The sequence below is a fragment of the Pelophylax lessonae genome (assembly GCF_965119305.1).
Source record: "Pelophylax lessonae genome assembly, chromosome: 1".
Classification (NCBI taxonomy): Eukaryota; Metazoa; Chordata; class Amphibia; order Anura; family Ranidae; genus Pelophylax; species Pelophylax lessonae.
In genome coordinates, this window is record NC_138768.1 from 458,662,798 (window position 1) to 458,688,605 (window position 25,808).

The following is a 25,808-nucleotide window of genomic DNA, read 5'->3' on the forward strand; positions in this document are numbered from 1 at the left end:
AGTGACTTGAGTGACCATAAAGTGACATGTGCAAAAAAGGAAAAGAAACCTCAATCCCAAGCCTGGGAAGAGAGAGTGCCCAATATGGTTCCCCAAAAATGACAATGGGGTGGGCCACAGATGGAGGAAAATAAATCCAAAAATTAATAATAAAAAAACTGAAAAAAATATAAAATGGTGGCTAAGTGATTGATACACAGAATATCTCAAAATCAATAGTGTGCTAGTGGAAAAATGCGCAAAGAAAGTGGTCAAAAATGCATAAGAAAAAACATCCACTGAGTCCTTAAGAAGCGCATAGAGGTATATCAGTCCAAAATAGTGATGAGGTGCCAAAATCACAGGTGCGACCGGTTGGATGATTCTTAGAGTGAAGACTATGGTGCTCCCCTATTCAGTGGGTCCGGTGCTCCCCTTTCTAGTAAATACCGAGCTTACCAGAAAGTACTACCCCTACAGGGGTAGAGCGCAGGTCGATATTTGTAGGGATCGCTCCCAAAGTAGAGGGGTCCGGTCACCTGGTCCACTTCTAATGTTCCAATTGCCCGAGTCACAACTAATTGGCGTGTTGGTAGGGGTGTTCCAACATTAATGCTCCAACCAAGCCATTCCAGGACATGTATGTAAATAAAGAAAGATGCCTCCAAATGGTGAAATACCGCTAGACTTTTATTAAAACCATCCAAGATAAAAGCAGGTACTCACATAAAAAACAATGCTAACGATCCCTCAGGACTTAGGAGCCGCAAGGTCCTCTCTGGCGGTGGGGTGATGAACGGTAAGCGTTCTCCCGACCGGAGCTGCGTCCCAAGCCGATCAATACAATGCAAGCGGAAGTGATGCGGTGCGCACTCTACATGTTTCGTCGTATGACGTCATCAGGAGTAGCGCTGGCCACATCAATTCCGCTTCCTTAAGTGTAGAGTGGTTGCCAGGCAACCCGATTCAACTAAAAACGCCTATTGGTCAACGGACCAATCAGAAAAAAAGCTAGGAGTATGATCATCAGTTGCTAGGAAGAACCTCTTAATACGATGCACATTAGTCCGAGGGCCAATCAGAAAAAACGGTTGTCCTTTGTCATCAGTTGCTGGGAGAAAACTGATGCTGATTGGCTCCTACGATAAGTGGTGAGGATATTCACTACACAGGGGAATTCCGGTTGGTTAAGCCAGCCCCGGAACTATCTGCAGACTAGGTGATGATACTTATTCATAAGGGACGGTGTATACTCAGCAATAAATGATGGTGAACAGTTCTAAATTGGTCCGAAAAAACGGACACAAAAAGGAAACAAAAAACGGAAGAAGAAATCTAATACTAGAAAAATGCCCTCATTATAACTCCGAATAAATCAGATAGTCATAATGAGAAGTCTGGTAGCCTGGCAATCATTCCATGTCTGTATAAGTATAACAAATCTATCCAGTGCATATGGAACAAGCAGGGAGAAACTCTAATCATATATATCTATGGACAATAATTTCACAAAACAACCGATTCCCATATATAATCTTAGGGGGGCATATATAGGGTTCATTAGATCTCAGATATATGGTATAAAATAGATTAAAAGGATAATAATACTAATAAATACAGTCACCTTCTTTTTTTGCTCACCTTCTTTTTTTGCATACCTATTTACTTTTATACATTTAAATATTGGGTTTTAGGTTTTATGCTCTTACACTTTATTCCTGTTTTTACCTCATTTAAAACCTCACTTATTTATTTAATATCCATTCTTTCAAACGTGCATAATAGTTATAATATTTGTGACATCTGTGTTATCTACACCAGCTTCTACCTTCCATACTTCTAAACGCATATATTGGCAGCGCCAAGCACTTCTTCTTTTTTCCTCTACATATCTAATATAATCTCTAGTGGGTTATATTCTGAAGTGGGCTGCAGCCAATCGCTTTTTTCTACCCCCTCCCTTCAATATTATCCTAAGCGCGGATTCTTTTCCACTCTTGATTCAAGTTAATTCTGTGTCCATAGTGTTAAATCATATGTGTATAACCTGTCTCAGTGAAATAATGTTCAAGTGTTTAACAATGTTCATATAAATCATAAAGTCTATAGCAAAATCCATTTGAAACAATAATGTGCAAAAAAATCCACTCTTCTAAAATGCTGTTGTTCCAAACCTTTAGAACTGCATTCCCAGTAGCTCAGGATCACTCACCAGATTTGTTTGACCTCTCATTACAAGATGGTAAAACAGGACTGTGTAATAATACTAGATAGGCAGGCAAGGGGATGTCTCCCTGGCTCCTTTATTTTTCCACATGGATCTATTAAGTAAAGGGAAAAAAAAGCTCATTGCTCTAAACTTTACAGTTATTAAAACAATAAGTTTAAAACATATTGTGCTCATAAAGCAAGTGCTTAGCCCAGTACTCAAGTTAAACAGCCTGCGGAAAATGTCTCTTAATTGCTGCACGACTGCAGAAACTCCCACATCACAAATCTAGTGTTTGCAGACCCCTTTTTACAGGTGTATCAGTGTCTAGCCTCATCCAATGCGCTTCATTACACCAGACATTAGGTGCAGACAAGGTCCTATATTTCCATAGCAAAAAAAATAAAAAATAATACAAATAAATATATATATATATATATACACATACATACACACACACACACAGTATCTCACAAAAGTGAGTACACCCCTTTACATTTTATCTTTTCATGTGACAACACTGAAAAAATGACACTTTGCTACAATGTAAAGTAGAGAGTGTACAGCTTGTATAACAGTGTCAATTTTCTGTCTCCTCAAAATAACTCAACAGCCATTAATGTCTAAACAGCTGGCAACAAAAGTGAATACACCCCTATGTGAAAATGTCCAAATTGAGCCCAAAGTGCCAATATTTTGTGTGGTAACCATTATTTTCCAGCACTGCCTTACCCTCTTGGGCATGGAGTTCACCAGAGTCCTCTTCCACTCCTCCATGACGACATCACGGAGCTGGTGGATGTTAGAGACCTTGTGCTCCTCCAGCTTCCATTTGAGGATGCCCCATAGAGGCTCAATAGGGTTTAGGGTTTGAGACATGCTTGGCCAGTCCATCACCTTTACCCTCAGCTTCTTTAGCAAGGCAGTGGTTGTCTTGGAGGTGTGTTTCAGGTCATTTTAATGTTGGAATACCCAGTCCCTGAAGGGAGGGGATCGTGCTCTGCTTCAGTGTGTCACAGTACATGTTGGCATTCATGGTTCCCTCAATGAACTGTAGATCCCCAGTGATGGCAGCACTCATGCAGCCCCAGACAATGACACTCCCACCACCATGCTTGACTGTAGTCAAGACACACTTGTCTTTGTACTCCTCACCTGGCTGCCGCCACACACACTTGTCACCATCTGAACCAAACAAGTTTATCTTGTTATTATCAGACCACAGGACATTGGTTCCAGTAATCCATGTTCTTAGTCAGCTTGTCTTCAGCAAACTGTTTGCATGCTTTCATGTGCATCATCTTTAGAAGAGGCTTCCTTCTGGGATGACAGCCATGCAGACCAATTTGATGCAGTGTGCGGCGAATGATCTGAGCACTGACAGGCTGACCCCCCACCCCTTCAACCTCTGCAGCAATGCTGGCAGCACTCATACATCTATTTCCCAAGAAAAAAACTTCTGGAAATGAGGCTGAGCATGTGCACTCAACTTCTTTTTCGACCATGGCGAGGCCTGTTCTGAGTGGAACCTGTCCTGTTAAACTGCTGTATGGTCTTGGCCACCGTGCTGCAGCTCAGTTTCAGGGTCTTGGCAATCTTCTTATGGCCAAGGCCAGTGATGGCGAACCTTGGCACTCCAGATGTTTTGAAACTACATTTCCCATGATGCTCAACTACTACAATGCAGAGTGCACGAGCATCATGGGAAATGTAGTTCCAAAACATCGGGGGTGCCAAGGTTCACCATCACTGGCCTAGGCTATCTTTATGTAGAGCAACAATTCTTTTTTTCAGATCCTCAGAGAGTTCTTTGCAATGAGGTCTTATGTTGAACTTCCAGTGACCAGTATAAGAACGTGAGAGCGATAACACCAAATTTTACACATCTACTCCCCATTTACACCTGAGACCCTGTAACACTAATGAGTCACATGACAGCGGGGAGGAAAAATGGCTAATTGGGCCCAATTTAGACATTTTCACTTAGGAGTGTACTTACTTTTGTTGAAAGCGGTTTAGACATTAATGGCTGTGTGTTGAGTTTTTTTTTGAGGGGACAGCAAATTTACAGTGTTATACAAGCTGTACACTCACTACTATACATTGTAGCAAAGTGTCATTTCTCCAGTGTTGTCACATGAAAAGATATAATAAAATATTTACAAAAATGTGTGGGGTGTACTCACTTTTGTGAGATACTATATATATATATATATTTATTTATTTTTTTTCATATACCCACATCAATGCTCTCCAACCCTCAAGTTGCATATATTTTTAGTTGTACACATGCATCATATGGTGGAAGATTATTTAGGGGTGAAACAGACATGGAGAGCTTTACAGTAGACGATCCACTGGGTTACTGGGTCATGAGAATAGACCATTGGCCAGAATTTGCCAAGTATGCAATTGAGCTGCTGGGGTGCCACACACTCTGTTGACTGGCTGACATTTCTAAAATTGAATCAGTCCTGGATTAGCAGCAGGTATCAAGCCCCTAATGCCGATGTTACTAATTAAATTTGTTGGGGATCTTGAATCTCTGCAAGACTGTCTAGGCTGCCTAGCTTTGTGGGTGTTTATTTTATCTTTCTGTCATTTTTTGGTATAGGTTTCATGGGCACAATTAGCACTCAAAGCTAAATGTTTCTGAACCTGTATCACAAGTGCATTTCATTTCCATTTTTTAACATCAGGGTCCAGTCCTGCGCTCTCCAAGAGTAACTGTAAGGGTCTAAAATGTGCAGGCACCGCCAGCATTTAAAACCCAATTATTCCGCACCTGTTTGACAGGTGCATATAATTTAAATTTTTTATAGGAAAGACAATTCTTGCTTTCATCAAGAGTACCTCTATAGGGTTATGGTGCGGAGGCAAAACCAACACTTAAGGCCCAATTTTTGTGCACCAGTGTGACAGCCAAGTGCATATAATTTGAGTTTTTTTGCAGCAGGGTCCAGTTCTACACCTTTCAAGAGTAACCATGAGGAGTTACAGTGTGCAGGCACCACCAACTCCCAAAGCCCATTTTTTTCGCACCTGTGTGAAATAATTTTTGAAGAGCAGAATCCAATCCAGCGTTTGCCAATGCTAAGTGTGAAGGATTATGGTGTGAAAGCACCACCAACACCCAAGGCCCAATTTTTACACACCTGTGTGACATAAGTTTTAAGAGCAAAGTCCAATGCTGCATTTGCCAATGCTAACTGTGAAGCATTATGGTGTGAAGGCACCACCAACACCTCATGCCTAATTTTTCTGCACCTGTTACTTCTATCCAAAGTCTGCGAAAGAGACACAAGACTTTAGCTAAGAAAAAACGTTAATCTTGGCCTGAGTGTACTATAGTTTGGCTTCTTCACATAAGGCTTGCTCTGTGGTGCAAATAGTTTTTCCATTCAAAGTCTGCCGAAGAAAATAATTTATCTAAAAAATCTATAATGTTGTTCAGAGTGTACTCAAATGTGGCATCTTCATACAGACTGGCTCCCCAAGCTGTTGTTTAGAAAATAAAGAAAGCTTGCAGGGAAAATCAATTTAAATGTAATTTTTTTCTTGATATATGTCAGTTTTGCTGCAGCAGGTTCTATACACAGGTGTACAGGTGGGCCACTTTACAGGCAGACTAAGGGGACCCCCCAGGCACTAAATTTAAAGGAATTTTTAATTTTTATTTTTTTACTTTAACCGGTTGCCGACTGCGCACAGTATATTTACTGCGGCAGTCAGCCCCGGCCAGGCAGAGTGAAGTAGGTCTACGCCACTCGCCTGTCACTGGGATTGGAGCCAATAGCGGGCGAGCGCGTGCCCGCTGAGGCGCGCACCCGCCTCGGCTCATTCAGGGAGGAGTGCGGGCGTGTGACCGGCGGACCCGATGTCCGCCGGTCACTCGCAGATCGTCGGTACAGCGGGAGAAAGGCAGAGCGGCTTATGTAAACAAGCCGCCTGTCATTCTCCCCTGTGTAAAAATGGAGATCAGACGGTTCTACTATGTAGAACCGTTGATCTTTGTTTTTACACCAATAGCCATGTCCCACTACAGTTAGAATCACGCCCCTAGGACACACTTAACCCCTCCCTGTCCAATACAGTTAACCCCTTCCCTGCCAGTGTCATTTTTGCAGTACCAGTGCATATATATAGCACTGATTACTGCAGTAATGTCACTGGTACCCCCAAAAGTGTCAAAAATGTCAGTCAAGGGTCCGATCTGTCCGCCGCAATGTCGCAGTACCGCAAAAAAAATCGCAGATCGCCGCCATTACTCGTTAAAAAAAAACCACCAAAAATGACAAAAATCTATCCCTTTTGTTAGTAAACCCGATAACTTTTGCGCAAACCAATCAAAATACGCTTTTTGCGATTTTTTTTTACCAAACATATGTAGCATAAAACAATTTGGCCAAAAATGTTAAAAAATTTTGATTTTTACATTTTTTTGGGGGGGAATTTCATATAAAAAAAAGTGAAAAATATTGTTATTTTTGCAAAAATTACGCTCTTTTTTTGTTTATAGCACATGATCAAAAAATCGCACAGGTGATCAAATACCACCAAAAGAAAGCTCTGTTTGTGGGAAAAAAAAGAAATTTGTTTGGGTACAGCGTCGCACGACCACGCAATTGTCCGTTAAATTCACGCAGTAAAAAATCGCAAAAAACCCCCTGGTCAGGAAGGGGGTAAAATCTTCCGGGGCTTAAGTGGTTAAGCATTACTGAAATCACTGCTCATTTCAAAAATATATTTTTTATCTTTTTTTTTTTTTTGCACTGATACATGTGCCCCAGGACAGCATCCAGGCGCCCATACCCTTTAAATGGCCAATAAGTTGCATATAAGCCCTAAAAATGGGGACTTTTGATTTTTCAATTTCTGGTCCCATAGACTTTAATAGGGTTCTGGTCAGAAATTTTTCCCTGTTCTGGTGTACAACAGAACCCGGGGTTAATGCATCTATCACTATATATCACATATTAACCACACTCCTTCTAGTGGTCACATCTACATTGCATTTTATCCTCGCTGCTATCACCCAAAAATTTGCAAAAATATATCTATATATTCCCATACCTAGATGTCAAGGAGCCTACCGAGGTACATATAGTGGGCCTCTTTGGGACTTGAGGTACCAAATATCATCCTTCTTTTTTTAGTCAATATACTTTCTCGCTTCCCATTCTTAATCAATGATTTAAATTCCTGCGTAAACATCAATTAGTAGAATAAAGGACACATATAGATTTTTGGAGCAACAATTCTCCATGCATCCAATTGCATTGCAATTGGATGATATTGAAAATGGCAGCAGATAAAACAACCTTTCTTAATAAATCTGCTAAATCTTACTTAGAACTTGATCGGGCATGCAAAATTCTATGCCCTTGCAAGCTGACCCTTCCAGACCCCAGCAAGCTGCATACACTTCTACTCTAAAAAGATGCGTTAGACATCCTAGAAATGGAGGGGTGCAAATAAGCAATTAGTGGAATAAAGGACACAAATAGATTTTTGGAACAACTATTCTCCATGCATTCAGTTGCATTGCAATTGGATATTGAAAACTGCAGCAGATGAAACAACCTTTCTTAATAAATCTGCTACAGTTTACTTAGAACTTGATCAGGTGCGCACAATTCTAGGCGCTTGCAAGCTGACCCTTCCAGACCCCTGCAAGCTGCATGCACTCTGTTTTGAAAAAGATGTGACAGGCATCCTAGAAATGGAAGTGTGCAAATAGACATCCTACCTGATCTCTCCAGAAGGACATTATCTATACGTCATTTTCTGTGACCGCTCCTAAAGAAAATAAAACCAAGAGGAGAATCCTATAAATGGGGTCTCCCCTGACCCTTCCCACCCATCTTATAAATGGGGTCAGCCCTCCCAGCCCTCAAACAGCCAGATATCAAACAATTGTGCTGCAAGTTTGAAAATGACTTGCTAAGCTATTGCTAGACTCGCCAAGCTTCACAAGTTTGTTGCCTAATTGCAGCAAGTCTGCATTGCATGACTCCAACTCCAATTCTGTTTCAATCAATGTATTTATTGGTTTTATAACACAACATAAAAGATTATAAGTAAGCATATAAATCGCCCACGCAGGGGCTGCATTACAGAGGAGTCCAAAAAGGGATACAAACAGAACACTCGTTATTGAAAACCTTCATATAATCAAGATGATATTGGAGGGTCCTTAATGTAAAAAGAAAAGAAGAAAAAAAAAAGGGGGAAGGGGAGGGGCCAGAAAAGTGGGAGAAAGGGAAGAGGCCGCACACCACGGCTTTCTCGAAGTCATCCCAGTAGTGCTCCAAGTCCTGAGACCAACCCCACATTTATTTGTAAAAGTATAAAGAAAGGGGAGCAGGAAAGGAAGAACCAGAAAGAAAGTATAAAAGGAGCTTAAAAAGACGGAATCTAGAAAGGAAAAAGGAAGTAGAACGGTGAACTCAGGTTAAGGATCACCGTCAGAAGCAGTCAGAGAAGGCCCGAACAAGCCAGTGGGAGCGAAGGAAACTCACTGGAAATCCATGGTTCCCAGATTTTGAGGAATTTAGAATGTGAATCGTTCACGATGCTAGACATCTGCTCATGGAGCATTAGGACAGTCATGTGTGACTTCACCCCCTGAAAGGCAACGTGTGGGGTATTCCAAGCCTGGGCTATAGTCTGCCTAGCAGAGATAAAAAGATAAGCAGCCAGCTTCTGTTGGGGTGCGTATAGGCCGGAAATCGGGCAGTGTAGTAAAGCCAACCTTGGATCCCTGCAGACCGTTATATGGAAGAGGGTCTGGAGCAGGACAAAAACCCTGGACCAGAACCCCATCAGTCTTGGGCAGGACCACCAGGTATGCAGAACATCCCCCCTTTGTCCACAGTTACGAAAGCATCTATCACCACTCCCAGGGTAAGCATGAGAGATCCGAGTAGGGACCCAGTACCACCTGAAAAGAACCTTATACGCAGCTTCCAGCGTATTTGTGTTCAAAGAACATTTTGCAACTGTCTTCCAGGCCCCACTCCAGTCTTCTAGATCTATTGGGGATTGGAGGTCCCGCTCTAATTGAGACATGTAGCAGAGAGGTGACGGGAGTCAGTTCCAGGAAGCATAAATGGCGGAGATGAGACGAGGGGCCCCCCGGGTATGTTGGTATATATGTTCGAAGAAGGTCTTTTGATATGGATAGGTGGACGTGCAGCACAGGGCAGCAATCCAATGTTTTAGTTGGAGAAAGCGACAGTGCTCCCCGGCTGAGGCCCCGTGTGTCTCCTGAATCCAACTCCAATTCAAATCAACTTTCGTTGCAAACATTTTGCAAGTCTGCTGCAAGTTCTGGTTCAGTTATGTTGTGCGAAAGTCATCTCACCACAAGGGACACTGTGGCTGAATGTTGAAGCTGTAGACTTGCAGAGCTCTTGCTGTAGACTCACCACTGCAACATTGCTCTTGCTAGAGACTTGCCATGAAAATTTGCTACGTATTGGAAAAGTGTCAACTAGAACTTGTGCTTCAAGTACTCTGCAAGTGTACAACTTGCCAGTGAAAAGGTGCAGCAAGTTAACAGACTTTAAAGTTCAATACTGTCACAAATTTGTGGCAAGTTATCCCTGCTATCTGGAAATTGCTATTGGCAACTTGTCTTTTAAATTTCAATATCCCACAGCTCCTAGTCCCTTATCAGTTCTTGGATACTTAAAGTGGAGTTCCACTAGTTTTTGTATTTATTAAAAGTCAGCAGCTACAAAAAGTGTAACTGCTGACTTTTTAATAAACACACACTCACACTCACAACCGGGTGCGCACTGTGCATGCGCGAGTCACACTGCATGTTGTGAATGGCCAGGCAATCTTCTGGGACCTCTGACGTGTCCCAAAAGATTGCATTGAGGGAGGGGGAGAGGAGAACTTCTGCTCAAGCTGCCTAGGCAGCCCGAGTGGAAGTGGGAGCGGGTACCTCTCAAATCTAGGTACCCACTTCCCCCCAAAAAAGATGACATGCCAAAATGTGGCATGTCAGGGGGTGAGGTGTATTTAAAGCGGAAGTTCCACTTTTGGGTGGAACCCCGCTTTAACTGTTTCCGATTCCAAACTGCATTGAAGGGTACTCTGCAAACCCCACCACCTCTGAAGGAAAGCAGGTGCTCTTATTCGGCCTGAAGATGTCCCAAGTAAGTTTTACCCAGGAACCCCAGAGGCTGCAGCAGATTGGGTCTTAAATTGATCTAATTCCTTTACTCTGCTCAAAGGGCAATTTTTTTTTTCACAGACTACCACTGGCACACTAGTTTACACTCTTCGGAAATCTGCAACTGTCCATCCTAATATTGCAGGCCATCCATTCATTCTGTCACCATTAGTTAGGCCTTATGAAGATATGATGACATCAACTTTGGTAATGTAAAGATAACAGGAGAGGTGTATGGCGCTGCCAAAATATGTTAAATATTCCGTGTGTCTTACAATGATGCTACATAAATATAAATATAAGATGTGTCTCTCCACTGTAGATGTTAATAAAGTGCCAAGTGCATTAAAGGTGACTGGTGAAGGTAAATTTAACTATAATAAGTGATCCAACCCTGTGAGGGGTATATGATGGTGCTAAAACAATTGAAAAAAGAAAAAAATAATAATAATAATATGTGGAAAATCCAATGTGAATAAAAGTGAATGAAAAATGTGAATAAAATTAAATTGATGTAAGTAGTGTCAGCCTATTAAATAGGGCAATTGATAAAAAAAATGGTAAAAAATCAATTGAGTTGGTTCCACTTAAAAAAATGCAATATTGTGAAGTGTTAGAAAAATATATAAAAAATATATAAAAAATATACAATACTGTGAAGTATAAAACAAGGTACTACACAATAAATAGTATCATATATAGACACAAGATAAATGAAAAATCTTATAAAACCGCTCTAAAATCTGACAATCAAAATTTCAATCAAAAAAAGGGGGTACTCACAAACAAGAAAAGGAAAATCAGCATGTAAACGGCAAACCCCCGGAAGTGCGCTTCTATTGCCGTTTACATGCTGATTTTCCTTTTCTTGTTTGTGAGTACCCCCTTTTTTTGATTGAAATAAAGCAATTTTAAAGCGGTACTACTCTATGTGAGCCTTCTTCCCCCACATATACCTTATACCCGTGGACCCTAACCCCAAAGGACCTTGGTACGCAGGACTCGGGGAGAATATTGGACCACCCTAGTAACCAGAGAAGGGGACCCCAGGATTATTTACCGAAGGCCTGATACCCCTGTAGGGGTGTTCAACTCTGGTGAGTGCGGTCCAAGGGGTGCAGGGAGCACTGAATTGTCACCGACATCCGAGCACCTCTAAAAATTCTCCAATAGAGCACCTGCACTCAAGTCACTTTTTGCTCTCTCTCTTTAAGAAGGGTATTCCATTGTGGGACCACCCTCCCTCCTTTTTGACTTTTCTAGTCATTACGGACTTACCAGTACTTGGACTATCTGTGTCAGATTTTAGAGCGGTTTTATAAGATTTTTCATTTATCTTGTGTCTATATATGATACTATTTATTGTGTAGTACCTTGTTTTATACTTCACAGTATTGTATATTTTTTATATATTTTTTATATATTTTTCTAACACTTCACAATATTGCATTTTTTTAAGTGGAACCAACTCAATTGATTTTTTACCAATTTTTTATCAATTGCCCTATTTAATAGGCTGACACTACTTACATCAATTTAATTTTATTCACATTTTTCATTCACTTTTATTCACATTGGATTTTCCACATATTATTATTATTATTTTTTTCTTTTTTCAATTGTTTTAGCACCATCATATACCCCTCACAGGGTTGGATCACTTATTATAGTTAAATTTACCTTCACCAGTCACCTTTAATGCACTTGACACTTTATTAACATCTACAGTGGAGAGACACATCTTATATTTATATTTATGTAGCTTCATTGTAAGGCCCCTTTCACACGGGCGTTCCGTATGTCCGTATATCACCCCATCCGTTTGCGGGTGATATACGGACATAATGCATGTCAATGGGATTGCGGATGTCAGGGGATGACTATCCGCTGACATCCGATTTGCGTCCTTTCAGTTCTGTTCCGTTTTTTGGAACGGAACAGAACCCTATTTTTCTTCCGTTTATAAAAACAGAAAGGACGCAAAATCGGATGTCAGCGGTGTCATCCGCTGACATCCGCAATCACATAGACATACATTATGTCCGTATATCATCCGCAAACGGATGGGATGATATGCGGACATACGGACCAGATGACACAAGTGTCATCCGTGTCCATAAAAAAAAAAAGTGCCGCAGCGGACGAAATAAACCTAGCGGCCGTGTGAAAGAAGCCTAAGACACACAGAATATTTAACATATTTTGGCAGCGCCATACACCTCTCCTGTTATCTTTTCATCTTACTATATTTCTAGGAATATAGTGTATAGGTGGGCTGCAGCCAGTATTTATTATATCAGAGGCTTGAAATTATCCTAAGCGCGGATTTCTCATTTTTTAACTTTGGTAATGTACCTGTTTCACTTCTTACTCATACCCAAGCAGTACAAGACAATTTGCAATGAAACTAAGGGTCATCCCTTTTTTGACTTTTTCAAAACCGGATACTCTTCCAGTATCTTGGACTTTCATCCCAAGGATTGACTCTAAGAACCTTTAGAAATCAACTTTGGCTTCAAGGAGTACATATTGGTTTGAGAACCATTTGTATATTACAATACTATCATGAACTGATTGCACACAACCTTCCACAGTTATTTTCTCTATTCTGGTTTGTCCCTGTATTGCCCACTGGGAGAATCCTCCATGGGGTTCATAGCTCTATCTGTGAACTAGTCCATCCAGTCTAGACAGTGACCAGAGCGCTTTGAACAGCCTCCTGTTTAAAGTACACCTAAAGCCAACATTTTTTTTTTTTTTTCGATAGAATAGGTGAGATTAAAAAAAAAAATGCTGTCATGTTGTTTGCCAACTATGTCTCATTAAAGTATTACTAAACCCAGGACCCTGCAGTCACTATATCTGATCTTCCACGTTTTAGTAAATATAAACTGCTCAATATCTTTTCTCATTAGCAGTATGTAGCAATCTTATGACTTTTATCAGTGTCTGGTTAAAGTCTGGAGGAGGAGTTTTCATTCTACCCTGACTGTCCTTTGAGGCTGCAGGAACCCTGACCCTCTGTCTGGACAGTGCTGATTGGGCCCTGATCACATGCACCCTCCAAAGAAAAAAACTCTGTAGCAATACACACCAAACTGAGCATGTGTAGAGTGACTCCAAAGGCTCTTGTCTTATCAGGAGCTAGATTGGGGACAGTGAAAGAAGGTTGGGATCAGATGACACAATGTAGAGAATTAACCCTTTAAGTTCCACAGTGAGTATAACAAGCATGCTTTACTACATATACAGTCTGATTTTACTGCTGTGGGTTTAGTTACACTTTAAGGAGATGTGACGAGACCAATCTCGCCACTGGGCGTTGGAGAAGCCTGGTTGCTTGCCTCCTGCAATATGACTATGGACCTAGGGGCTTTTACCCCTTTAAGACTGTATTTGGGCATGAAAACGTGCCTGCGGTCGGTCAGAAAAGGACTTCCGTCTAACTTTTTAACCCCTGTAGGGATTTCTATGATTTTTGGTTATGTTTGCATTTGAAGTATGCTGATTCTGAAAATGTGAGTTTTATTTGAATGTGATGCATATTTTAGAAGTTATGAAAATGTTGCTTTTGGCCTGAGGTGGCTTTGCATTCACCTATTGTCGGGTGTGCTAAGTATTCCTGTTCCATTCTTACATGCTAATGACCTTGCATTGTTCTGGCCAGGTGGCTAGATAATTAGTTTAGTGTTATTTTGTGCCTGTTTACAAATCTATCTGCATATGCTAATGCAATGAAACTCACATTACCTGATAGTGTATATAATGTGTTTGTGTGGATTTAATAAACAGTTCTAAGTCAGTCCACTGCTTGAACCTCACACGGAGCCTTGTCTCGTTCTTGGGGGGATTCACTGTATGCTGTTGGAGACTGATTGCTAGGAGTGTAAGCTGATGTATGCTTTTCCTGTTCGTCTGCTAGCAGCTATTCGTGAGGTTCCAGGTTGGAGTGCTATTTTGTATCCAGTTCGGGAGTTTGGTGTCCTGCAAGTAGCTGTGCCTGTCTCTCAGAAAGGGGCATATCGCCTAAACGGATTTTAACCCCTTGTCTGCTGAAACGGTCCGTAACAATTGGTGGCAAGCGACGGGATGAGTCCCACCGCCCAGAACAGCTACCGATGCAGTATTAGGAGCTGAAACGGATTACCCTCAAAAAGTTATTGCAATGTAGAGGACGACCAGCAGGTAATTTAAAGAAAACGAGAGATCATTGCTCAATTGTTGGAGATGGATGCAGAACAAGAAAAGGAGAGAGCTAATGTGACCGGCATCTTGGATTTAACACCCGAGGAAATACAATTTAACCGGGCAGTGCAAATAAGGCTGGCACATTTTGGCCCCAACCCTACAGCTGACATTGTGGAACGAGTGCAAGCAGCGGTAACAGCCCAACTGCAAGCAAGAGGAGCTGCAGCAGTGGAGGCACCCCATAATAATGTGGGAAGAAAGAAGGTACCTTTTGCTGCGTTTAAAACTTTTGTGGAATCTGAGGGGGAGATTGATGGATTTTTGGCAGACTTTGAAAGGCAGTGTACCTTACACAGGGTGCCCACGGACTAATGGGTCACCATCCTCTCTGGGAAATTGTCCGGCCGGGCCAGCGATGCTTTTTGGGCCATCCCAGAGGAGGAAATTATAGATTACCAGGCCGTTAAAGATGCCCTGTTGGCCAGGTATGCAGTAACGCCAGAAGTATACCGGCGGAGGTTCAGAGAGACCCCCAAGCAAGCGAGTGACTCCTATATGGAGTGGGCATGCAGAGTACACCGTGCAGCAACCCACTGGATGGCAGGATGCCAAGCTGTATCTGGGGAGGAAATCTTACAAGTGTTTATGTTGGAACATTGCTTCAACAAGTTACCTGCCGGGGTCAGAGAATGGGTCCGGGACCGTAAACCCTCCACTTTCCCGGAAGCTGCTTGATTGGCAGATGAATATACAGACGCTCGTAAGCTGGATGATAATGTGCCCAAAGCTCCTGCCAGGGTGGAATACCGACAAGCAGCACCCACCAATACTACTATTTACCAGGCTCCAGCACACCGCACCCCGGCTTTGCCTGCAACCGACAGCTATGCCCAGCCACCCCGTTTTAACTCCAGGGATTATTCGCAACCCATCCGGTGCTTTGGATGCAAACAGCTTGGGCACAAAAGGCCGGAGTGCCCGTTGAACACAGCCAATCAGGCGCAGTCATGGAGACGGCCAGCCGGCAGAAATCCACGCAACTACCAGCCTGCTGCTCACTGCATTGAGCAGGAGGAATGTTGGGGCGTCCTCCATGAAGCAGACCCGGTCCAAGCCGTCCACTACTACCATGGCCACAGGCAGCAACAACCTAGCCTCAGACCAATGCTCAAGCCCCGGATTACCAATCTTGGACCACCCCTACCACAGAGAGGGGGGGACTCCTCCAACTCGCAGGCACGCAGATACCAATCCCGCAGTGGGGTACAGTGCTACAGGTGCAAGCAGGTTGGGCACTACCAACGAGACTGTACCCAGAGCAGGGACCAAGCTGCATGGATCCGACCAGGGTCACCCCCTCCAGTAAAGACAACGGTCCCCTACTATCACGCAGAGGCTCCCCCAGTCATACCAATATTCAAACCAACCGAGGTGCAATTGGGTACCCTTCACGAAGCTGACCTAGTGAAAGCCGCTACAGAGAACCGCCAGCACCATTGCCAAGCTGTCCAGTTAAATGGAAAGCCTGTGCGAGGTCTCCGAGACATGGGAGCCACTCTCACTTTGGTCAAGCGACATTTGGTCCCAGATGCCGCCCGAACTGGAGGTTCAGTAGTGGTACGTGTAGCAGGGGGAGGGGTGCACCAGATTGAATTGGGGTGCTGGGTCAGGTCTGATTGATGTGGGGTTGATACAGGAGCTCCCCACTGATGTCTTACTGGGGAACGACCTAGGCCACTTGACCTCAGCGTTCCTGCCGGTCCAGATCCCGGGCCCACATCACGGAGACCTACTTACATTCTGAGGTCCAGATGCTTGAATGTTTGGATGGAGTACAGTCATATGGGATAGGTTTTGATTTGGGAGGGGAGGGCCATGGAAGATTTACTTGGAACTCCCTGGATTGACTCTTTGGGACTTGTTACCCGACTAATTCAGGCACAGACCAGTTGGAGGTCTGGTACCTGGAATTAGTCTACCTTTGGGGGGAAGAGATGTGACAGTACTAACCGTCACTATGTGTGACGGATCACCCTGTCTCTGGATTGCAAACCCCTTTGTGTCATTTTCTTATGAGTTTGGGACATTGCACTTTTATTGCATTTTATTTCCTCTTTATTCATCCTCTGAACTAAGGAAGATGGCAGGACTCATGGCATTGAGTTAATGTAAAGTAATGTTACAGCCCATCCCCTCCATCCCCCCCCCCCTCTCCTGTGTGTGGATTCATGATACAGACAATAGCCTGAGTTGAGCTGGGCTGGAGACATCTCTCCGCAGGGGGTGTGTATTAAGACTGCCTGTTTCAAATGTACAAATGTTCAACTCTCATTGGTTGGTCCTTGTCTCATTCCCCCCCCCCCCCTGCAAGGCTAAGGGGAGTGCCCCTTAGCTGTGTGTAACTGTATGTCTTGGAATGTAATAAACAGTTCCTGTTTTTACCCTCAACTTGGAGCTTTGTCTCGTTTTTGGAGGGGGATTTATTATACAGAAAGCCGTTCAATTGTTTGGGGCTCTCTTTGAATGATTATTCGTATGCTGGTGTGCTACAGGGGTAATTCGTACATGCTGCAAAGGTGGTACATCCACTAAACGGCGGTTTCATTCCTTTTTACGCTGAGGTTCGTAACAGGAGATTTGCCTTTGATTCCCTGAAAAGGGATCCCCTCTTAGGCTGGGAACACACTGTGAGTTGTTTTTCTTTCAATTAGCAATGTGGATGCAAGGATCTTCCCCCTTTGCTATTGTATTCTGACAGCCGGGACCCCTGTGTGTGTTAGTGCTAGCAGGACCGTTCATCAGAAGCTGACGCTTTTTATGGTTCCCATAGGAAAAAGTTCTGTTCTGGTGGTAATTTTGGCTGTACTCAGAATTCTGGCTGTACCTTCACTTTCATTCCCAGTGACATTTGGTAATTACTGATATTGGTAAGAGTGCAAACATTGCACTTTTAAATACAGGTCTGAATATACTAAATCCCAGCAAATTGTCTGCTTACCTGAACTCATTAAGAGCCAGGAAGTTTCGTCCCAGGTAGAGAAGCTAATGATAATATCTGTAAATCTAAATTTATCATGCTGTCTCCACAAAGACTCGAAATGTTCAACAGGGTTAATTAACAATTCATTTAGGAGACCATATTTCATATACTGTAGCTCTAGGTAATAATCTGTATAAATAGATTAAAACTATCAATTCTATACCCCCCTTGCAGTCAAAACAAATTATACCCTTTCTGACTTAAATTACATAACAGCACCAGCCAGGGATGCATACTATGCCTCTTACTAATATTTGTCATAACCATGCAATCTCTCTTATGCATGATTTGGGGCTCCTTGCTCATCTACAGCTTTGCAACTTGATCTAGTCAAAAGTGGCTGCCTATGCCAACAATCTTCTCTTTTTCCTTTCTCCCAAGGCAACTCTTTTAATCTTACTAGCTGATTTCCTGAAAAAAGAGGCCAGTGTGCTTGGAAAGCCTGCACAATCTATTTAGTTACCCAACAAATGGTATTAACCTAAACCCAACTTAATTCAAACTTAACTAGCCAAGCTTACTTTCCAATTATCAAATAAATTATACTAAACCTGAAGCAATTGATTCCCTGACACCAGATAAAACCATACAAGAAATTAAGGATAACTTCCCCTACCCACATTGGATACCTAGGCAACAACATCTCCTGATTTTAATAAGATCTTTGACCTAAAGGTTAAACAACTCTTTTAAATGCTTTAAAATAAATTACCTTAGTAGATGGCACAAAACTGGCCACAATACCAATAAAAATTATTATCTCCCAAGACTGCTATATTTATTACAAACTTTCCCTATCCCCCCCCCCCCCAAATTATTTTCTAATTTCTGCTTTACACTATTTTATTTAATTAAACACCAAATCCTTAAACCCCATACATATTATGAGAAAATCGGGCAAACGATCTTCAAAGTTTTACAGCAAGCATAGACATGTATGAAAATTCTCGTACAACAAAGGCTTTTTTTTTTTTGCTATTCGTTGTTTCGTATTATGTGCAGTACTTCGTATCTGATATTTATCGTATAAAAAAGGTACATATTAAATGAAAATCGTCCATTCTGTTCCTGTACAAGAAGAATTTTAGAGTTTGTCCCTTCAGAAATTTTAGTTCGGAAAGTCGGAATCGGCTGTCGAAAGTTGTTTATGAAAATGTTCGCCCAATTTTCTTAAAGTGAGTACAAGCCATTAAACTTCCAAAAATTAAAGAGAAATTACATTTCCAAAACCCATCTGTTATAACAGAGCAGTTCTCTCAGCCATGTCCCCAAAATACCACCAAAAAATGGATACAATTAGAACAGGATTCCCTTCCCTAAAATGGTCTACCCTGGTTACAGACTTCACTTCCAATAGTCAAAAACGACGCTCTACTAGGTCCCACTTTGACAGTAGTTTGTAAAACCTTTCAGATCTCCAAAGCTTCTTTAATTTCTTCTCCAATGGCCCTTTCCTAGTAACACTTTCCTTTAAACCTTGCTTTTCAGAGGCTCTGAGTCTTATTCTTGCCCAAGGGGGTGCCTTCATGGGCATGCATTTTTACAAACGATAACACACTTAAATCTCCAGAGTAATTCACCTCTACACTGAGTATAGAAGTTGAATTATGGCAGATTTTACAACTCTGTCACTACATCCTCACTATCCAGAAGCAGGATTCTGTTTCATTTCCTCTCTCAATTTGAAATGTTATGCCAAAGTTCCTCCCCTACAACATTCACTCATGCTTGCACATTCTATTTTGCTGTAAATGGAGGGCAATTCCCCGCTTCATACATTCAAATGTGGTAGAGAGATGTGGACCACCATTTCTCACAAGAACAAACAGATCATAGCATATTATTCACAAACAAAAGCACAATCTTGCATAATCTTGCATATTCGGGGGAATGTCCATGCTTAAAGGAGTTTTAGAAATCCGTGAAACACTTACAATTTAAACTGTGTAACTATTTTCAAAAAACTATTAGATGGGCACCTTAACCACTTCAATACAGGGCACTTTCACCCCCTTCCTGCCCAGGCCAATTTTCAGCTTTTAGCACTGTTGCATTTTGAATGACAATTGCGCGGTCATGCAACACTGTACCTAAACCAAATTTATGTCATTTTTTTCGCACAAATAGAGCTTTCTTTTGGTGGTATTTGATCACCGCAAGGTTTTTTCTTTTTTGCTAAACAAATAAAAAAAAGACCGAAAAGTTTGAAAAAAAAAAAGTTTTTTGTTTATGTTATACAATTTTGTAAATAGATAAGTTTTTTCCTGCACTGATGAGCACAGATGAGGCTGCACTGACAGGCACTGATGAGGAGGCACTGATGGGGTGGCACTAATATGTGGCACTGATAGGCAGCACTGATGGGCACTGATATGTGGCACTGATAGGTAGCATTGATATGCAGCATTGGTGGGCACTGATAGGTGGCACTGCTGGGCACTGATAGGTGGCATTGATGGGCACTGATAGGTGGCACTGATTGGCACTGATAGGCGGGACTGATGGGCACTGATAGGCGGCTCTTATCAGCACTGATGGGTGGCATTGATGGGCACTGATAGGCGGCACTGGTGGGCAATAATGGGCACTGGTGGGTGGCACTGATAGATGGCAATAATAATGGACACTGGTGGGCAGCACTTGATAGGGAGGGCACTGGCGGGCAGCACTGATGGGGAGGGCACTGGCGGGCTCCCTGAGCTCTGATTGCCATCCCTGGTGGCCATGGTGGGCATCCCTGGGGTCATGTGTGGGCATCCCTGGTGGTTCTAGTGGCACCCCCCCCCCCCAAGAGTCTGCACTGGTAATCAATGCTCTGATTACCAGCACAGACCCCCCCCCCCCCCGTCAGGAGAGCCGCAGATCGGCTCTCCTCTACTCGTGCCTGTCAGGCACGAACGAAGAAAAGCCCATCAACGGCTCTTCCTATGTACTATGTGACCAGCTGTAATTGGACACAGCTGGTCACATGGTAAAGAGCCTACATCAGTACACTCTTTACCGAGATCAGAGATGCGGGCGCGCAGAGTGCATTATCCTGCCGCCTTCATATCACGTCCGGTCAGGATAATGCAACCACTTTCCCACCTCAATCGCCTATAGGGCGGGTGGGAAGTGGTTAAAGACCACAACATACAGGCGTATAAAATGTACGGTTAACAGCAAACACAACACACACATCATAGGTTGAACTGGATGGACTGATGTCTTTTTTCAATCTCACAAACTATGTATTTATTCCCTCTATACCCTACGCACTGCTGATAGGCAGCACTGATGGGCACTGATGGGCACTGATATGTGGCACTGATAGGTAGCATTGATATGCAGCATTGGTGGGCACTGATAGGTGGCACTGCTGGGCACTGATAGGTGGCATTGATGGGCACTGATAGGTGGCACTGATTGGCACTGATAGGCGGGACTGATGGGCACTGATAGGCGGCTCTTATCAGCACTGATGGGTGGCATTGATGGGCACTGATAGGCGGCACTGGTGGGCAATAATGGGCACTGGTGGGTGGCACTGATAGATGGCAATAATAATGGACACTGGTGGGCAGCACTTGATAGGGAGGGCACTGGCGGGCAGCACTGATGGGGAGGGCACTGGCGGGCTCCCTGAGCTCTGATTGCCATCCCTGGTGGCCATGGTGGGCATCCCTGGGGTCATGTGTGGGCATCCCTGGTGGTTCTAGTGGCACCCCCCCCCCAAGAGTCTGCACTGGTAATCAATGCTCTGATTACCAGCACAGACCCCCCCCCCCCCCGTCAGGAGAGCCGCAGATCGGCTCTCCTCTACTCGTGCCTGTCAGGCACGAACGAAGAAAAGCCCATCAACGGCTCTTCCTATGTACTATGTGACCAGCTGTAATTGGACACAGCTGGTCACATGGTAAAGAGCCTACATCAGTACACTCTTTACCGAGATCAGAGATGCGGGCGCGCAGAGTGCATTATCCTGCCGCCTTCATATCACGTCCGGTCAGGATAATGCAACCACTTTCCCACCTCAATCGCCTATAGGGCGGGTGGGAAGTGGTTAAAGACCACAACATACAGGCGTATAAAATGTACGGTTAACAGCAAACACAACACACACATCATAGGTTGAACTGGATGGACTGATGTCTTTTTTCAATCTCACAAACTATGTATTTATTCCCTCTATACCCTACGCACTGCCTTTTTGGGTAGAAATGCTCCTTCTCTTTCCAGCTCCTACAATAATTACAAAGGCAGGAGTTTCACTGGATCTGGAGATGCAATGGCAGCCCCCATACTTCACTTTAAAATTGATTAAGAGAGTATAGTTTCACCAAAATGCATAACGTTAAAAATACTGTATATCAAGACATTAAACATTTTCTGTTTATCAGCAGTAAATAAAAGATCATTTGTCTTTGCTGCAGAAGAAGCAAACAGGTCGTGATAGAATTTTGCAATGTCAAAGCAAGAAAATGCCATCTTCACCTGTTATGCAACAGCTACTAGAGTCTTTAAAACAGTAAGTATGCTAACTGTTTGAAATTGTGTTAATATTCACATTTCAGTACAATTTATAATTTCATCTTTTGTATTCCGAGTCCAGATAACATCAGCATTAATAGCCATGTTCATATTTTTTGTGTTGTGGCAACATTCATTTTGCGTGGCACTATAACACCCATCCCCACATCAAAACTGACCAATATTTAAATGCACGATGAAGCACAGATGTGAACCACCTGTGCATTGTGATGGGCTGGGAAATAAAGTGCATGTCTGGTAAAAGGTCTGTGATTTTGGCAGAACATTAAAAAAGAATTGACTGCTTGGAGCACTGCTTGTGCTTCTTAAAATTAATCAAGTGCTTTTCTAAAACAATAACTTATTTACACATATGTAAATTCACATACCAATACATAAATCAACTTTTTAATAGTTTATAGATCAACACAACATTTATTCTATTGCAGTCTCTGATCAGAATTATCCATAAAATAATCGACCTTCCAGCAATATAGTTCCCCAACTGCTTTCCCTGTGCTCAGAAATAAACTCTTTGATATGCAATCAAAGTGCTCCCCCTTAGGCATGCATGCTCACTGAATTGTATTGAGCACTTATAAATAAGTATTGGCAAAAACACTTGTAATCAATCTTTTATATGTTAGACAAGAAAAAGAAGAGGCTTCCAAAGTTTAAAACTGTATAGTAATTTATTTAAAGATTAAAAACAGCTTAAAAACACTCAAAATTGACAATGCAACCTTTGCATGTGCACCACTCAACACCCAACATTGGCAGCAGTGGATTCCTTTCTGGTAGCGTGATGATGTCAAACCTCCCCATGTGCTTTAGCTGAATCTGCTTCCTCGGGATTGGAGTGTGCATCATTGCCGCTGACATCATTTTATGCTGAAACTGGCTTTCCCTCCTTTCCTCTGCAAAGGATTTAATCCTATCACCTCCCTATCATTAGTCTCCTGTTATTCCTATCTTGGACATCAGATGTCACAGAGACGTCTGTTACCAAAACAAGGTAATTATTTAGCAACCTAATATTTCAGCAATGTCACATATAACATGAAATATAACAAAAATATCTCCACAAAGGTCCTACCATATACAGGTCCTTTTCAAAAAATTAGCATATTGTGATAAAGTTCATTATTTTCTGTAATGTACTGATAAACATTAGACTTTCATATATTTTAGATTCATTACACACAACTGAAGTAGTGCAAGCCTTTTATTGTTTTAATATTGATGATTTTGGCATACAGCTCATGAAAACCCAAAATTCTTATCTCAAAAAATTAGCATATTTCATCCGACCAATAAAAGAAAAGTGTTTTTAATACAAAAAAAGTCAACCTTCAAAAAATGATGTTCAGTTATGCACTCAATACTTGGTCAGGAATCCTTTTGCAGAAATGACTGCTTCAATGCAGCGTGGCATGGAGGCAATCAGCCTGTGCCACTGCTGAGGTGTTATGGAGGCCCAGGATGCTTCGATAGCGGCCTTGAGCTCATCCAGAGTATTGGGTCTTGCGTCTCTCAACTTTCTCTTCACAACATCCCACAGATGCTCTATGGGGTTCAGGTCAGGAGAGTTGGCAGGCCAATTGAGCACAGTAATACCATGGTCAGTAAACCATTTACCAGTGGTTTTGGCACTGTGAGCAGGTGCCAGGTCGTGCTAAAAAATGAAATCTTCATCTCCATAAAGCTTTTCAGCAGATGGAAGCATGAAGTGCTCCAAAATCTCCTGATAGCTAGCTGCATTGACCCTGCCCTTGATAAAACACAGTGGACCAACACCAGCAGCTGACATGGCACCCCAGACCATCACTGACTGTGGGTACTTGACACTGGACTTCAGGCATTTTGGCATTTCCCTCTCCCCAGTCTTCCTCCAGACTCTGGCACCTTGATTTCCGAATGACATGCAAAATTTGCTTTCATCCGAAAAAAGTATTTTGGACCACTGAGCAACAGTCCAGTGCTGCTTCTCTGTAGCCCAGGTCAGGCGCTTCTGCCGCTGTTTCTGGTTCAAAAGTGGCTTGACCTGGGGAATGCGGCACCTGTAGCCCATTTCCTGCACACGCCTGTACACGGTGGCTCTAGATGTTTCTACTCCAGACTCAGTCCACTGCTTCCGCAAGTCCCCCAAGGTCTGGAATCGGTCCTTCTCCACAATCTTCCTCAGGGTCCGGTCACATCTTCTCGGTGTGCAGCGTTTTCTGCCACACTTTTTCCTTCCCACAGACTTCCCACTGAGGTGCCTTGATACAGCACTCTGGGAACAGCCTATTCATTCAGAAATTTCTTTCTGTGTCTTACCCTCTTGCTTGAGAGTGTCAATGATTGCCTTCTGGACAGCAGTCAAGTCGGCAGTCTTACCCATGATTGCGGTTTTGAGTAATGAACCAGGCTGGGAGTTTTTAAAAGCCTCAGGAATCTTTTGCAGGTGTTTAGAGTTAATTAGTTGATTCAGATGATTAGGTTAATAGCTCGTTTAGAGAACCTTTTCATGATATGCTAATTTTTTGAGATAGGAATTTTGGGTTTTCATGAGCTGTATGCCAAAATCATCAATATTAAAACAATAAAAGGCTTGCACTACTTCAGTTGTGTGTAATGAATCTATAATATATGAAAGTCTAATGTTTATCAGTACATTACAGAAAATAATGAACTTTATCACAATATGCTAATTTTTTTGAAAAGGACCTGTATTAAATTAAATTAAATTAAATACATACTACTTGGAACAACACTATTCATAAAATGACAATAGCAATATTCATATTATATATGTCTGGATAGTTCAACATTATAAATATAATAAAAATGATAACATTTGGAAAAACAACTTCAACAGTATATTGCTATATAACCCCCCCAAAATACACAGCTATATAATTAACACACAATATAATACAAATATACTATAATTTTAAATAATAATGATTAGCTAAAAACTGTTTAAATCAAGCTCACCATTCAATCCTTGAGGCTGCATTTTGTCCAATATTTATATCCATTTTTTAATTTGTGCAAACTTGTGGGAAGGTCTTCAGTGCTTAAAAAACCTTCCAGTGCACTAAAATTTCAACTTACTTAGATCCATGCCATCACGATCATATTTATAATATTGAGTTATATACATATGAATAGTGCTATTCCATTAGAACATGTTTTGTATGACCTTTGTGGGGATATTTTCATTTTTATTATATTTCATTTTCAAATGCTTTGGGATTGTCAGAATATGATATTGGCAAATGTTTTGTATATAGGCAACTTTGTGGTAGTGACATTGGATGGCTAAATAAATAACTAAATGAAGGTGTAAATAAAGGTGATGATAGTTTTAAAGATGGAAGGGAAGAGAAAGCCAGTTAGTTATAGTACAAAAGGATTCTTGAGGAAGTTGATGCAGATGTGGGAGGAGCTTGATGATATCATTACATCACCAGGAAAGGATCACTAGGGGATGAGTGGTGCATGTGCAAACTTTTACATAATGCTGAATTGCATGGTCAATCTTGAGTGTGTCTAAGATTTTTTTTCATTTTATAGCTTTAAATATATTAATAAATGTTTTAAGACTACAGATGCCTCTTCTTCTTTTGCTTAACATAATTGAAATGGAAAAGCTATGTGACATGTTGGATGGCAGAGAAACCTGTGACCACACGTATTTATAAGTGGCTTAT

At 42.1% G+C, this 25,808-nt stretch overlaps 1 protein-coding gene across 2 annotated transcripts in view; it reads left to right on the forward strand.

Moving 5' to 3' along the window:
* Positions 1–25,808, forward strand: part of USHBP1 (USH1 protein network component harmonin binding protein 1) — a 103,675-nt gene that overhangs the window by 70,614 nt on the left and 7,253 nt on the right. For both annotated transcript variants that reach the window (XM_082253641.1, XM_082253642.1), the window contains one exon: positions 22,014–22,108. In XM_082253641.1, the coding sequence (XP_082109767.1) occupies positions 22,014–22,108 (95 nt within the window). The remainder of the gene's footprint in view (positions 1–22,013; positions 22,109–25,808) is intronic.